Genomic DNA, 16528 nt, shown 5'->3' with positions numbered 1-16528 from the left:
TGTATTGTTACTCTGTTATCTCATGCATAAACGTAATATCTCCTTTGGAAAGTTTACACACACTCTATCCTGAGGAGATAAAAACCATTGCACCTAAGAATATCCTTCAATTCTTGTCCCTGACGGGTCTAGGTAGCAAATTCAAAAAACGGTCGAGCACAATAGATCTGTGCAGGTCACAGTACTACAGGACTCATTAGCACAGAGTACTAAACTAAACCCCGTAATAAAATATATATACCCTGATAATATTATGCATTTGAGATGTAAATTAATCTGTAAGGAATAAAATAATATATAAGGAAACAATTATTACAAGAAAAAAAAACTAATAATTACAATTAAATAAATTACATAATTTCCATAGTATTATACACTTACAATTATTTAATGAATCGAAGTTATTATTATACAAACATATAAGGAATTGTTTATGTACTTTGGATTTGACATTTTGATAATGTAATAGTCCCTTTAATTGATTAAACATGATGGATAGTCATCTTCAGTTAGACGTAAGATAAGATCGCCAGGGGATAAAAAAAATCAATTAAAAAAAAAGGGGCAAATATACACATAATGTAACTGTATACGACTAACCTTTTTATGTATTTTGTTTTTATTGTCTATTATTTTATATAGAAAAAGATTATTCTGTCATTCTTCTTTTTATGCTTTATTTTCGATACATATGAAATACATCATTTCTTCCTAAAAACCGTATTTCCTTAATTACATTTACCGGCATAATAATACAATCCCTTCGCTCACAGCAATATTGTACCTACAAAATATATAATTGAAAGAAAATAGTAAATAATTATTAACTACTTTTGCTTTTACATAATTTTCATTATACCTGGTTTGCATTAACTTTTTTCATTGGTATTAAAAATATACAAGTAAATAAAGCCTATATTTTATCGTCATTAACCATCTAAATATAAAACATAATAGTTTCACTTCTAACGTAATACCTACGTATTAAGCATACCAGTACATATATTACGAATGGTCGCTTGAGGCGATCTTCGTTCCCGAGATGATGCTGATCATTTGGCAAGGTCAAATATGCGCCGGCAGCGACCGTTTAATGCTGAGATAAAAGTTATTAAGTACTATCTTATACTTTAGACACGCCCCTTGTGGGTATATCCGTAGTTTGGTACCTAACTTGGTATATATAGGGTTTTTTAATGGATGATATTGGAATGGTTCATCCGCCTGCGCTGACGGTTTACACACCAGGGGAGGTTTAGGTTTATTGTCTGGTGAAGCTGTAAAAGCAAGCTGGGGTCAACGGCATTATAGTAGTCAGAAAAAAATTGTGATATTGGAATGGTGCACCCGCCCGCACTAAGGGTTTACTCTCGCGGGGCACCAGTGAAGATGATAAGATGAGGAATGAGGTCAGGTCAGGTGGTAACTACCACATGGTGGCAAATTCACAAATACTTTATCACAAGGTCTCCAGGATGAACCGCGATGGTACATCCCTAAGAATGGTTTATTGGTACACATTACTAATAATACCCTTCTTCCAACATGTATAGGGTTAGGATAGTAGAAAAAAGTACACAAAACAGAAAGCCACTGATAGAAGAAAATAGAAATTCTAGAAGAATTTCTAAAGCAGTCACGTGATCTATTAAATATACTTTTGAAAACTTCAGTTGTTGCTGCTTATCAGCAAAAATAATTCATACAGACTACTTTACTTAAACTAATTGAGTCATAATAAAACTCTATGAAATATTAAAACTTAATAGACAACGAAAGCTTATTACCGTTATACAAAACAAAATAATATAACTTAAAACCAAAATGGCTGCTACAATATTACAGAAATTTCGCTCTATAATCACTATATTTTAGGCAATTATCGTCACTTCAACCGAACGTAAAATGACAGGCAATAACAATCTATAAATACGATTTCATTATTGAATTAATTTTGTCGTAATGAAAAGTAATTATACATAATTATTGGAGATGATTAGAGACTTATATTAGACAGAGTAAAAACAAGGTTCATACCTTGATACCTTGTTTTCACTCTGTCTAAAATAGGTCTAGGAATATATAATATCCCATTTAATGCATAGACAATGATAAAGACAGACCAATCGAGAATATAACTATGGCTCCAAGAGCCTCATCCCTTAAAAAAAAATTGTAAACTCTTCAACTAATTTTTATTTTACAATAATATTTCAAATCAAATCTAGTTGAATAGATATTCTTTTTAGGTTATATTATCAGAAGGGTACTTGCCCACTCTAAGAATACAAATGTCATCAAATTTCTCATAGATATTTTTTTATAAATGTAATATGGCGACGACCTCTACTGTCACCAATAAAATATTAAACGAAACACAAAAATAAGTACATGTTATTTTTACCCTAAAAATAATCTTATTTGTAACAAAAAGTAAAAAAATCCACGTATTAATATCTCATACATTGACAGCGAGCTGTCTATAGGTTCAGTAACCCCATGTCAATATAATCGAAACGAATGGAAATTGTTTTTCAAATAAATATTACGAAAAATATTATTTTTAGAATAAATATAATTATTTTTTAACATTTACCCAGCAAATAAAATCTTTGGTTGCTATTTCGATTTTTACGGCAGTGTAAAATGATTGTTTTACTGTTGTACAATGGCGTCGCGGGAAGCGCGCGAAAAAAGTTACTCTGTGCGCGCAAATGACGATTCGTGTAATGTTAATCTGTGCCTTTAGTATTGCGGGTGCCCGGGAAAGTCACTGTACTTGATTGTCAACGTCATATAAAGTAAATAGGTTGTTTATAATGTAACACAAGAATCGTGGAAGGTGAAAATAATTCTCGGTCTTTGACCAAAAATACCATCAAACTACACTCGTTTGTCGAACAAACATTTGGGGTTTTATTTGTTTACACAACAAGATTGGCATTGTAAAAAGATACCGTGCAAGTTGAAAACGTGCATAAATTTTAATGAATAAACAATTGAATATCGCTTTCAAACAAAAGGTCTTACGAGTGAAATAACCAGGAGGCGTGTTAAAAGGTTATTTCCCTGGGACTCAATTCAATTCAATCACATTTAAAGCCTTCAAATGTATTTTACGATATATATTTTCCTTTATATGAAATTTATATCAAAAATGTTTTAAAGGAAACGTCAAATCGTTTTTATTTTTTTACGCGTCCTTTCCAACAGGCTACGGCCACAAACTATTCAGCCTATTTTAGTAGCCAGTGATTTAGCAGCTAAACATTTCTGAACATTTTAGTTTTGAATTCAATACTGTATATTATTACTACTCGACTATTTTATTGATTGATACTTGTTTACACTGATTAAAAGATATTTCTATAGTAATATTATAATTTCTAGAAAAATATTTAATATTTACTTGCTTTGTTTACAGTTACGTGTTCATTGCACGAAAAAACAAAATTTTATCTAAAATCCATATATATATATATAAATTAATCTGTAAAACTATTGGATAGTTTTACAGATTCATTTATATATATAAACAAACCAGCAATATATTTTTCATTTGAATTAATTAGTACATAAATCCATACCAATCATTAGATTGGTATTGTGAAATCAAAAAGTTTGAAAATGACGTCGCCTAAAAAAAGAATCGTTAAAATTGTTTCAAAAATAAAAGTGCATACATTGTAAATTGTCGTATTGTATGGGGTTGATTATTCCGAAAAAATGTGATGTATTTAATAGAAATGTCTGGTAGTCCAGAAGAATAGTCTTGTTAGTTTGTTTGTATAATTTTGCAACGTTTGCCGTCTGCATTTCTGTTTTTACGGTCATTAAGCCACAAAAATAGCGGTCTGACGTCACCACCGATGAGAACAATGTACGTAGCAAAAAACTATAAAAATACTAGACAATTTCAAGCCTAGATTAGTGCTTTTGGGCCAATTTTAGTTTTCAAGGAGATTTTTTTCTTTACATATTAAAATTCAACCTTCCTCAAGAATCATTAAATTAGTATTGTGCCTATTACATACAAGATATACTAATATATATATTTATGTCAACACTAGCTGCGGCCGCGACTTCGTCCGCGTGAAATAGTGACCCCTTTCAACTCGTTACAACCCTTTATATTATACATATATGTTTATTATTTTTAAACTTTTGACTACTATTTTATACGGGAAATTAATAAATTTACTATGTTTCTTCACCCAGTTGACTTCCGGTTGAAGTCGAAATAATTGTCGCAAAAGACTTTTATTTTTTAAATTTATTATGGCAGTTTCTTCTGTCATTTTCAGACTGTCGATCGAACTCGTATGTCTATGGTCACACTGGCTGTATGGGCTGAGTCCTTTTGCCTTTCCATAAAAAGGGAAAAACTGAACCAAAAAAAAAATGTCTATGGTCATTTATTATTGTTCTTTAATAATCATAAAAAATGTGTCTATCGCCACGTTCAAGCATAATACGTGAGCTACATTATCGGACAATACAATAATTTTTATATACTTGTATTAAACCTTTGAAATCAACCAGCGAAACATGTGGGCCAAGGCTTCCGTGTAACATCACGTTCGTTAAAGATTTTTTTATAATTTAATAACTCCATTTTTGATAGAAAGACAGTTTGGACCTTGAGATATTGTTACAATATGTACAGATCTATCTATGGACCGTAGCTCATATAGATAATAAAATGTAACCTAATCTTTATATAAAATGTAGTCACTTCCGCTGTCTGTTCGCTTAGATCTTTTAAACTACGGATTTTAATGCAATTTGTAGCAATAAGTAGAGTGCCATTCAAGAGGAAGGTTTATATGTATAATATATGCATATCAGTATGAAGGGGCGGTAGCTTAAAAAAATGAAGGGTAGGGTAAAAATTGCATGACATGAATCTTCTGTCAATTTCTTATTTTTTAAATAATTTATATTGTAGTCATAAATCTTTTGGAGTTTAATTATTAATATTAAAAAGGGATACAATAATTTTGCACTAGTACAATAGCATGTACGATTTTTGAATTACGAATGTCTCTTTTTTTTTTTAATTTTGAAATAATATTTCGCGGGAAATTATTCAACCAATATTAATTTTTTTAATCCAAGATCTCTACTTCTGATATTCTATAAATTAATGTATGATCAAACTTTTAAAATTCGAATGGTTTCTTTTTTGAAATGATTCAAATAATTTTTAGCGGGATATTATTTTTCGGCTCTGCTTCTGAATTTCTGTAAATTTAATTTTGAATTTCGAATGTTTTCGATTTTCGAATTATTCAAATAATTTTTAGCGGGTTATCGATTGTCACTTTATAATATGTCTTTTTAATATGCGTTGAGGGTTTCTTTTCATACTATCAGTATTTTGTTTTTATTTAGAATACTGTCTCTTTTTGGAACTGTACATTTTTTTTGGTTTGGTTTTTCCCATTTCAACGAGAGGCAAAAGCACTCAGCTCATACAGCCAAGGAATTATTTAAATAATTTTTAACGGTCAATGTTTTAAATGTAAAAAGAAAATATCCGTTTTATGAAGGTACTGTCAAATACTTAAATATAATGCTAATTGGTGGCATAGCGCACCAAATATCATCATTGCGTTGTGAAAGCAATATGTATTAACAAACGGGCTAGGCCAAATCTACGTCTGTTATTACACGGTGGACAAACAAATCGATATCCATTTGTCAGTTTGTATACCAATTTGGTATCGCCGAATATGGAAGGAGATTATTATTGTTTAACTTACAATACTGTTTTGTTATACGTATACATATCTGATATCAGTTTGAAGCCGTATTTGGAGCTCGCCTTTATAAATAGTGAGGTTAACAAAAGTAAGTATCTGTGTTAACGGGACTTATTAATCTGTGCATTAGAATTAAAAACGCGCTACACTATTTGGCAACCGGTTGGCCTTATATGTTGGCACTACTAGTCAATCTAACCTTACCTATTAAATTATAGGGATACATTGGTATTGAGAAATATTTTACTATTGTCGAGATTTTTTTTATTACAGTATGGGTTTTTCAAGAAGGGTTTTTAAGGGTTTTATACCCCTTGTGTTTCAGGCTTCCATAGGAAACGGTTACCATCAGATGGGCCGTATGCTTTGCCACCTACGTAATATAAAAAAATAATATAATACAAAAAGTGTCGTGGTACAGCGGACTATTACCTTGTTCTATAAACTACAAAGGGAGTAAGTTCAAATCCGGCCGACATAAAAATATGTCTATTTTTATTCTTCACTAACTCTTTGGTAATATAAACATCGGTAACTTCAATATCATTCAACACATTCAAATTCAAAAATGTCATCTTTGACATACCTCTGCCTACCTCATTCGGGATTTTAGTCGTGAAGTTGTATAGTATATATGTGTAAAGAACGCTAAAGGCATACAAACATCAACAACAATATATCAGTGTACTCACGCTTGTCATTAATTTAGCTTTAACATACTTAGGTACCAACCACACGCACGGCTCTCAATATAGGTTGGTGTTAAAATTCACCTCGTGTGCTCATATGAATAGGCGATTATGACGAAAGGGGTCAAAATATACGTAGCTTAGAAAAGGTCATGTGTGCCCGCAGAGAATCGTGACTCCTAGGGCTGTGACTAGTGTCAAATGTCGATATATCGATATATCGACAAGCTAGGGAATACACTGAAGAAATGGCAATAGACATATCAAATCAGAAATCATTTATGTAGGATATTTTAGTCGCTTATTAACATCAAGTTTTTTATATTAAAACTAGCAGAGCCACGCGTTGCTGTGGCTAAGGTTCTTGAATAAAATAACATTGCGACTATAAATTGAGATGTAAGCTATCCTATCATTCAAGTTGGATCAAATTGCACACAATGTGCAAATCAAATTTACAATCAGTTCAATTTAGGAGTCCATCGCGGACAAATATATTACATAGTATAAAACAAAGTCGCTGTCGCTGTCTGTCCGTCTCTATGTATGCTTAAATCTTTAAAACTACGCAACGGATTTTGAAGTGGTTTTTGTAATAGATAGAGTGATTCAAGAGGAAGGTTTATATGTATAATACATGTACCAAGTGCAGTGAAATTAAGAATAAAAATAAGATTTATTTAAATGAATTAATAATTTTAAAAAGTTCTAAATTTAATATAATAATTCTATAATGATCATAAACAATATTGTCTATGGTCATCGTGACATTGAACATTTCAGATTGTAGACGTCAAATACAAATAACACACTTGTGTGATAAGCATCTGATCTATCTGTATCTGTTATCAGATCTCGTGAGATCACTGATATTTATAGCCTAAAAATAATATCCACTATGTAAAATAATAATAGGTTTAAATTGTATTTAGTACTCACTATCTAATACACGCGATTTCGTCAATTTGTCAATTAAAATAAATAAAAGTAGCCTAAGTTACTCCTTATAAAATTGTCTATCTGCGAGTGAAAGTTCCGTTTAAATCGGTCGAGCCGTTTTAGAGATCAGCAAGAACAAACAGACAGAGAGACATCTAGACAATAACCTACCATAATCTCTTATCGAAATATGACTTGAATTTATTTAAAAATCAGCTTTATGACCTCTACGAATAAGATATAAATTAGAAAGTATTCTTATATGAATATTTGTTATTCTTTCACGCAAAAACTAACTAAATAAATTTTGAAGAAACTTAACAATAACATAGATTATACATTAGAATAACACATAGGCTATTTTCATGAGTGTGAAACTGCGGTCACAGCTAGTGTTGCCATAATGAAAAATAACGGTTACCGGTAATAAAACGGTAAATATTTATGTGTACAGCACATCCCTATATCATGTGACAATCCCTCAGTGATATGCTATTTATATTCACTTCCTCGTACCGGCTTTCTCTATCCGCTTATTTAACATATAACATATCCACAATATCTGAGACATTTAAATTTAATACAATTCTATTTCTATTCTATTTGTGGTAATATAACAGCAATAAAACTTCGTTGTTATAGAAACTTTATCGTGACTGCCTAGTCTAGCTAGAAGGTCAGGCTATCTTTTTATATGGTTAAGGAAAAAACCGTAAACGGTTATAATTTAAATAGTATACGACGTTCTATGTGTATTTACGATTTATGCAAGACTTTTTTAAAATAGATAATTAGAATAATGTGAATAATATTCTGGGTTGTCAACTACAAAATAGTACTTCATGTTACGATATTCATCTTATAAAATACTATAATTCTGTAATTTATTATCGACCTTATTATGAAGCATACAAAAGTTATTATTCTTAGAAATAATGATAGTACGTTTATTAAAAAATCCTTTAATTTGTCACTCCATTATATTCAATTCTTAACAAACATAACAACTTACTAATATTATAAACACGTAAGTTTCTGACTATGCATGGTTACATCAATGTTTGTTACTCTTTCACGCAAAAACTACTCAACTGATTTTGTTGAAACTTTACAGTAACATAGCTTATACATCAGAATAATACCTATACTATAAATTTTACGCGTAAAACCGCGAGCACAGCTAGTATAATGACATATCTTAACCTTCTCATCAATAACTAATAAATTAATGTTTAATTATATGCATCATGATTTTGCATCTAGATTTCTAGATTTCTAATGCAATTAATCTGGACATTGATAGATTATAAGCAAACTCGATACTGTCAATTGCTGATGTCCAATACTAGTTTGACACTCGTGTTTATCTATAGTTTCCGCACTACGTCACGACAAATATTGTAAAATTTATTGCTAGGAAGTATAAGAGTTCCTCGTCCAATTATAGTATTTTTAACTATATATGCATAAACGGTAATAAGGTAATATCTCATTGTGTACACGCATATATTATTGTAGTTGCGTCTAATTCGTATTTTTATCATAGTAGTGTGCTAATTTTATTTATTTATGTAATTATAGAATGGATGTAAAATAAAACAATTTTTAGTTGTACTAGAAATTGTTTCCTAATAAAACTTTAATATGTGATTGAACATTTAAAATTAGCACACTTATTTTATTCAAATTTATCCCCTTTATGCCTTCCCGAGGGTGGTGCATCTTCGACATCAAAATTTATCGAAATTTAGCGAACCAGTTCTGGATCTGGCGTACTGTTCACACACCTTCTCCACACACATCGGTCAATTTCTTTCTCGCTTGAACAGCATTTTTGACCTTTCTGTAGTAAAACAGTAAGATATATCGAAAATGCTGCTTATGGCTCTCCACATTTAAAAGGGCACCAACCAAAAACTACTGCGTAGAATTAATTGTAATTTTTCACACACAAGCCTTGCTATATGAGCTCTCAAAGCATATAAAAATTATACGGCTTATGTGTGAAGTTGAGTGCTCAGTCCTCAGTCAGGAAAAAACGAAATTACTTTCCGAACAACCTAATATATAGAAATAAAAAACTTCTTTTCTATCTGTTAAAAAAAAGAACAAATTTATTTGTTTTTAAAATTAACGTTAACTTGTTGACAGATAGAAAAAGGAGTTTTTATTTCTTTATAACTACAATAATTTTATGGCTTTTATGCAAGAAGAGGTTACATGTGCTAACACATTTTAAATTTTATAGTATGACTATCAAATACTGTAGTAGTAATATCTATTTCTAGATTTTATGTTATAAACAATAATGGATGATGGATTGTCATGACTGAAACGTTTACTTGATAGTAACAGTCGGTTACAGATCCAGGAAGAGAACTGGATGCCCTTGTGGTCTACTGTCGGTACGTGTACACAATAATAAATGCTCAAACAGAAACACCACACGAGACACGTGCCGTTTGTATATTTATCTCGAAATAATGCCAACATTCGGCAATTTCCAAATGCACTTAAAAATAGAATGCCACACTTCGGTCATAATAGAATACCACACTTCGGTCAAAATAGAATACCACACTTCGGTCAAAATTGATATGCATAAATCACAATGATTGTCACACTACGGTACGACTCTAAAATCAGATGCTCAGCGTTCGTTCAAAATTAAAATGCACAAATCAAAATCATTTCAAGCTACCGTGCAATTCGAAAATCAAATGTTCGGATTTTGTGACCAAAATCCGAATATTGAAAGGTATAAATCAAAATCACTTGCACAAATATAACTCTAAATACAAACGTGGTAAGTGTGAGTTTTATTTTACAATTGTAAGAGCCAAAGTCTTACAATTTCAAAAATAGAACGCCATGTTCAAAATGCTTTCACCTGTAATTATGACAACATAAAAACGAGCATTACCTATAATTGCTAATGTAACATGTAATATTAAAAAGGGAACATGTTCATGTAATGTTACATTATTTATATCTACAACATTGCATGTTTATAGTCAATACTCTATGTCAATTTTACTGAGCCCTTGATGAGTATAATTTCAAAATACTGATTTTGATAGTCCAATTCAATATAGAATTAGCGTTTGTCATGTATAAAGGATATGAGTTAGAATGGTTCGTATCGATTCTTTACAAGGTTAAAATGTCGGTTTCCGCGTCGTTAAAGCGTGTGTGTACGGCTTCGATTCCGCAATTTTCGCAACCTACTGAGGTCACTTTGAGATAAGGTGTTTTTAGAGATGATTTAATAGAGTAATTACTTCCTATGGCGAGATTCGGTCGTATGTTTTCCGCAGAGATTTTCATATTTATTAAACTAGTATAGTTCCGCAGAACAGGTTTAATAACGGAAGCATGTATTATGAATATGTAATTGTTGATAATATAGTGATCTTTATTTAAATTTACAACATCATTATGTGTAGTTTGTAGTGTTAAAGTTTATGGTACATCTATAAATAAATTTAGTATTTCATATAAAAATGTTTGTTGCGTCCTTGGTTGCTCAAAATCATATATGTACATATGTAGATGATATTATTGGTTAGTCCGAATCCAGTGGTGATTTTGCATTTTAACTTACAGTTATACTATATAATACTATTGGGTCTGGATTTTTAGGACTTTAGGATCCATCTCCAGAGTTGAGGCAAGCTGATTTACCAAATAGTGTGATATAGATGCTTTTAAAGAGTCTACTTACATTACAACTCAACTAAACTACTGGCATTGTCAATAATTTGTTCCGTATTACTTCTTTAATCATGTTATATGTTGTTGTTACCTATATCTCTTTTACTGCGTCCTTCACATGCGGAAGACGCAAATAAATGATTTATCCAACAATCATTCCTTGAAATAAGAGAAAAGATATTTTCTTTACAATTTTGAAGACGCAAAAACTTGTACGATAGCTGCAACGATCTCAGTAAGTTAAAATGAAGGAGGCCCACAAATGGAAACGGCGATATCCAACATTTAGTACTTCATCTAACAAAAGAGACGATTACTCTGCCTTTTGTATTAAGCCAAGTGCGGGCCCAGATGAGGTCCCAGCACCTTTTGTTTGCGAATAATGAGCTACAATAGCAGATATGAAACTTGCTTTTTATTAATCCCGACCCTTATTATTGAAGCAATTTTCGTTTGAGAATATAGATTGGAATTTTTCGACATCTTGCGCTTTATTAAGTCTTTCCGTCGAGTCCAAGAGATTTCTATTAACATCTTCTACATTGTTATTAGTTCTCGTTTTAATATCCTGATGTATTTTAAGGAGACATTTTATAGTTGCAGTGCTCTTACTGTTTTATACGAACATTCTTTTTTAAAGTCTAATTGAATGTACTTTATTATGTATTACGTTTCTCACTTCAGTTGAGTTGAATACTCCCGGTATTGTATTTGTTGGTGTATGATAAGATATGCCTATCTATACCAAATAAGATTCAAAGCCTGCATATTTTTTTACATTTATGTTATGTTATGTTGATGTATTATTTTTAATACAGCTTAAATCAATGGATAAGGCTACAATGCTAAACAATATGACGTTAGCTTCATTATGCTATAAACATTTAATCAAATATTTATAAGCTTTGTATATTAGTACGTAGGAATAAATAGACAATAATTCTTGTTTACTTAGTTGCTTTTGAATTGTCTGTTTTATATACGATATAAAACGATTGAACCTATATTTACACTTATATCATTTATATCAAACAACTACCTACATATTATAATATACAAAGTTTTACAAATTCGATATCATCAAATAATCTAAACCAATTTAAAACATTTAAAGGTGACTTTATCGATAAAATACAACATGGCAACAATAAACGGTTAGTCATCACTATAAAAAAGCTGCATACAAACACGTGATTAATCTACTCGCATCACAGCCATTGCAGTCTAGATTGTAGTCCAAAACAAATTGGCCCAACAAAAAACCTTAATAATAATAAGTGGTAACCTGGATATGTTTCGTGGCGGTGCAAAAAACTGCCTACCTCTATTTAGTTCACCTTGAGACTCCGAGTGGGCGTTCCGAACTTGATTTAGTTGCCATCTGACAAACCCTTTTTTTGTCCTGAATATAAATAAGACGAACAAAAAATATAAAGTCGAGGCGGTTTTTTCCCTCGCCGCTTCCACAGGGACCGCCCGAGCAAAGTTTAGCGAAAGTAAGATTTGAATAATAAAGGAGAATATTCGCTTATGTTCTTACAGCGCGGTGTTGTTTTTATGATTCTACGTAAAACGGCTCCGCAGATAGTGGGCCGTAAAGTTTCCCTCTGGCTAAACCACGAAAATATGCTTTCCATTTTGTCGAATATAGAAACTCTTATCTAATTCCTGTATGGCTTTCCTTTTTGATATAAAGGAAAAGAAGGTTAAACGATTGTTGTATTGGGATGTCAATGCCCTAGTATTTCCTACACGTTTCGATAATGACTGCCACTGTCCTTAAAGACATCATTAGGCAATGTTTCTCAGCATTGGATGGAAACGCGGAAGTGTTTACTGCACTTCGAGAGAACACTCGAGCTTTTTATGGCTTTAGTAGATCAGTTGAAATAGAATTAAAATTGGGCCACGAGTAACGCTAACCAAATGAACTCGATTTAGATTACGAGCCGTGCATTCAACCTACGCCAGTTACGTAAAATTTTCCGTAATGGAACTATTAGAATAATTATAATTCAAGTTGTTTGTAGTAATAATAATTCCGATGATAACAATGTCATTAATAGTAAGGCCGCAGACTTAATGGTGCAATGTCATGCATACTAATTCAATATAGCCTGCTCTTTGCCAGAGCCAGTGAATCGGACATGCCTGAAATAATAATTGTAGTCTCCACAATTATACTGATAACACTGATTCTCTGTTCCGAACGTAAATCTATTTTATAGTTGTGTGTTCACTTAGCTATAAGGATGTCAATTTAGAAGTCGACCTCAACTAACCGGATATTTATCTTTTGTTCACAGACCAAGAAGAACAATCCAAACCACATAAAAAGGCCTATGAACGCGTTTATGGTCTGGTCTCAGATCGAACGCAGGAAAATATGCGAACAGACACCTGATATGCACAACGCGGAAATCTCAAAGAACTTGGGACGCGTTTGGAAAACATTGAACGATGAAGAGCGACAGCCCTTTATTGATGAAGCAGAGAGGTTGCGGCAGCTACATATGCGAGAGTACCCTGACTACAAATACAGACCTCGCAAGAAAACAGCAAAGCCAGCCCAGCGCTCCGGAGCTATCACCAAACAGAAACGCAAGCAGAGGGCTGACTCAAATAACAACAGAGGAGTTTCAAGACGACGAACGCGACTCGTTTCAAACATACCTAGCGTTCCAAGTGTTCCAATGGAAATACCATTACCTCAGCCGTTGCCGGCATCACCAGCTGGCTCACCCGATTCTCCAGAATCCGCCTGCATCTACGAGGACAGCAGTCGTCGAGATCCGTCCGATCTCTCCGATCTGTACTCCATCACGGACTTGCTTCCGCTTCCAACGGACTGCGAAGTCGATCTTGAAGCATTGACCGACATCGAGTCCTTTGAAACGGCGTCGTCATCGTCAGGATCACACTTTGAGTTCTCTTGCACGCCAGACGTATCCGAAATGCTGAGCGACATCGGTGTAGCGAGCGACTGGGACGACAACACGTTCTCGTCGTTCCTGACGCCGTCGTAGGCCGGTGCCGGCCGCTAGGGCCGCCGCCGGCCGTTTCCACTGATCTCATGCGGTCGGCCAAAGAGCCGCCAACCGGAGGCCGACGACGCGGCGACCGCTCGCCGCCCGCCTAGAGAGTGCCTACATCCAAAATGACGTGTCGATTTTTGGATTCAATGTACAAAGTTATTTAATAAGGATCGAGGGTGAAAATTTTAATTTTAATGTCAATCGACCGGTCGGTCGAATTCTCCTTCAGTTCTATTAATTTCTTGATTAGTTTCGTAGATCGAATTCCGTTGTAATAGGCGACGCTTCAACGTCACACTCGGAAACGCATCGGGTTTAACATAGGCTGTGAGTTGGTTCTCGTTTTATCGTGTTGCTTTTGTTTGATTTACTTATTACAGTATGGGTGATTTCCAAACGGCACGTCTCAGACGCATTTCAGTAAATAATCCGTCTACACTCCGTCGCCTGATTAGTAAGCCACGGGTCAGTCAGAGGCTCCTGTAGGCGTTGTACGACTTCTCTCGGACCGATTTTTTTAAAGTGAGCCTTAAGCTCGTATGTATGGCCCGAGCGTTTTAGTACAACGCATCCTGGGGCTCCCGCTCGCTGCATCGCACCGCGTTGTCGCGTCCGTATTCTCTAATTGTACATTACTCGACTTGGCTTCTAGTACATTTAAAATAGTAAGTTCGCAATTTCTATGTCAAACCTTTTTTACTTTATTAACATTTGTAATTTAAGAATCACTTACATTTTATTTTCAAATGGCTTAGATTGGAATAGAAAAATAAGATTAGGTTATATAGTCATTTTTGTCTTGCGTTTAAATGTGTACGTAAGTCCACTTTATACTTTGGTGCACGTGTAGATTTATATGTCCACGATTTAATTTTATTGTTGGAAGCTAATCGGTATGTCATTTCAAGAATTTCGGAGTGCGGAATTTTCGAGTAGGTTCGTCACGATTGGATTGTGGGCCCCTATTCTGTGAACTACCAAAGTTTGAGAGAAAGTCACGCGTGTAACCTCATGTCATTTCTGAATTCTTCGCATGCGTGACTTTTTCATGTTTCAGATTAATATTTATTAGTCACGGTAGGGGTTCATCGTTATGATTCGATGTATCGAGTTGATATAATATACGTTAGCATGTGTAGGTAAGGTTAATCTCTTCAATGGTAAGGTACGAAATTATCTGTATAGTAATGATGGCACTTGGATCGTTGTGATGGGACACTGTTACTTCTTACTTTATTTACGCCTTCACGCTAACATTTTCAATACAAATGGTCTACAGAAGATACATATCAATAATGGGAAAGTACAGTTTTGCGGGACGGTGGGAAATATATTTGGATCGGCATGCAGAAGTTCGGTTTCACTTAAATGTTTTGCTATTCAAACTCTGTGATTTTTACTTTATGGATTTTCTAAATTATAAGATTCTAGTGGAGACTGATATCGCGTATGTAGATTAGTTTTAGCAACGCTAGCTTCTCTCTATCTTTTAATTTTTATAACTGTGCATACTTACCATTATATTGTGGAAATCAATACGTATTTTTGATACTTTGTGTTACTGTGGAAAACGAATGTTTCACAAGCAACAGTAGATTCAATTGTAACGATATAAGATTCAAAATTATCTATTGCAGATTCAATTACTTCCACAGTAACGCATAAGTTTAACATGTTGTTAAAAAATACTAAAGAATCTGTCAATTCAGTGAAAATGTGTCAGTTAGGGGTAATGTTACCTCATTCATTATTAAGATAGTTCAAGAAACCTTAAATATACTGTTTCAGATTGTGAAATCATATTTGTAGATATTCTGTGTCCCTAAATTAAAATTAGGGGATCCGTTGTGCTCTATTATTAAGGAAAGAAAATGCTTTACCTATATTATATTCTTATAAATATATATGTAAAAAATTCGTGTAATAATTAGTAAGTGTCTATAAAATATAATGATTGCATAAACTACGTGTTATCTACATTATTGCGACCTTATATGTAATTTGTCTTGTGTGTAGTAGAGCGATATATATTGAGTGGAAAAAAAAATAAATTTGTGCCTAATAAACTACATGAAATTTCATAATACTTATATATATTTTTAGTGATGCTCAAAATACTTTTAAGCGTGTAGTCGATATTAGATGCTGTTGATGAGAAATGTAAAGTACATCTAAGATATGTTTCGACGCCAGAATATGCATTTTTATTTCTTTCGTTCGCTTATTAAATGTTTCAATGAAAACAGACCGTAGATATATATAGAAATTCATTCAATTAGATCTTGTACGTTGGCTATGCAATATATCCCTCCATATTTTCGAACTTTGACAATAAAACGTAATTTTTTGCTACTCTATGAGTTGGTAATGTTCTTATGAAACTTTT

The 16528-nt window shown here is 33.0% G+C and overlaps 1 protein-coding gene across 1 annotated transcript in view; it reads left to right on the top strand.

The window, feature by feature from the left end:
* LOC131855521 (transcription factor Sox-12-like) overlaps positions 1-15873 on the top strand; it is a 97770-nt gene extending 81897 nt beyond the window's left edge. Inside the window, exon 2 of the mRNA XM_059206797.1 lies at positions 13414-15873. Within this exon, the coding sequence (XP_059062780.1) occupies positions 13414-14133 (720 nt within the window). The 3' untranslated portion in view covers positions 14134-15873. The remainder of the gene's footprint in view (positions 1-13413) is intronic.
* Positions 15874-16528: the final 655 nt, after the last annotated feature.

This window comes from Achroia grisella, unplaced genomic scaffold (assembly GCF_030625045.1).
Source record: "Achroia grisella isolate CSIRO2021 unplaced genomic scaffold, CSIRO_AGI_Agris_v1 utg1459, whole genome shotgun sequence".
NCBI classification, from domain to species: Eukaryota; Metazoa; Arthropoda; class Insecta; order Lepidoptera; family Pyralidae; genus Achroia; species Achroia grisella.
Note: the sequence above shows the minus strand (reverse complement) of the source record. Positions and strands in the feature narration are given on the sequence as shown.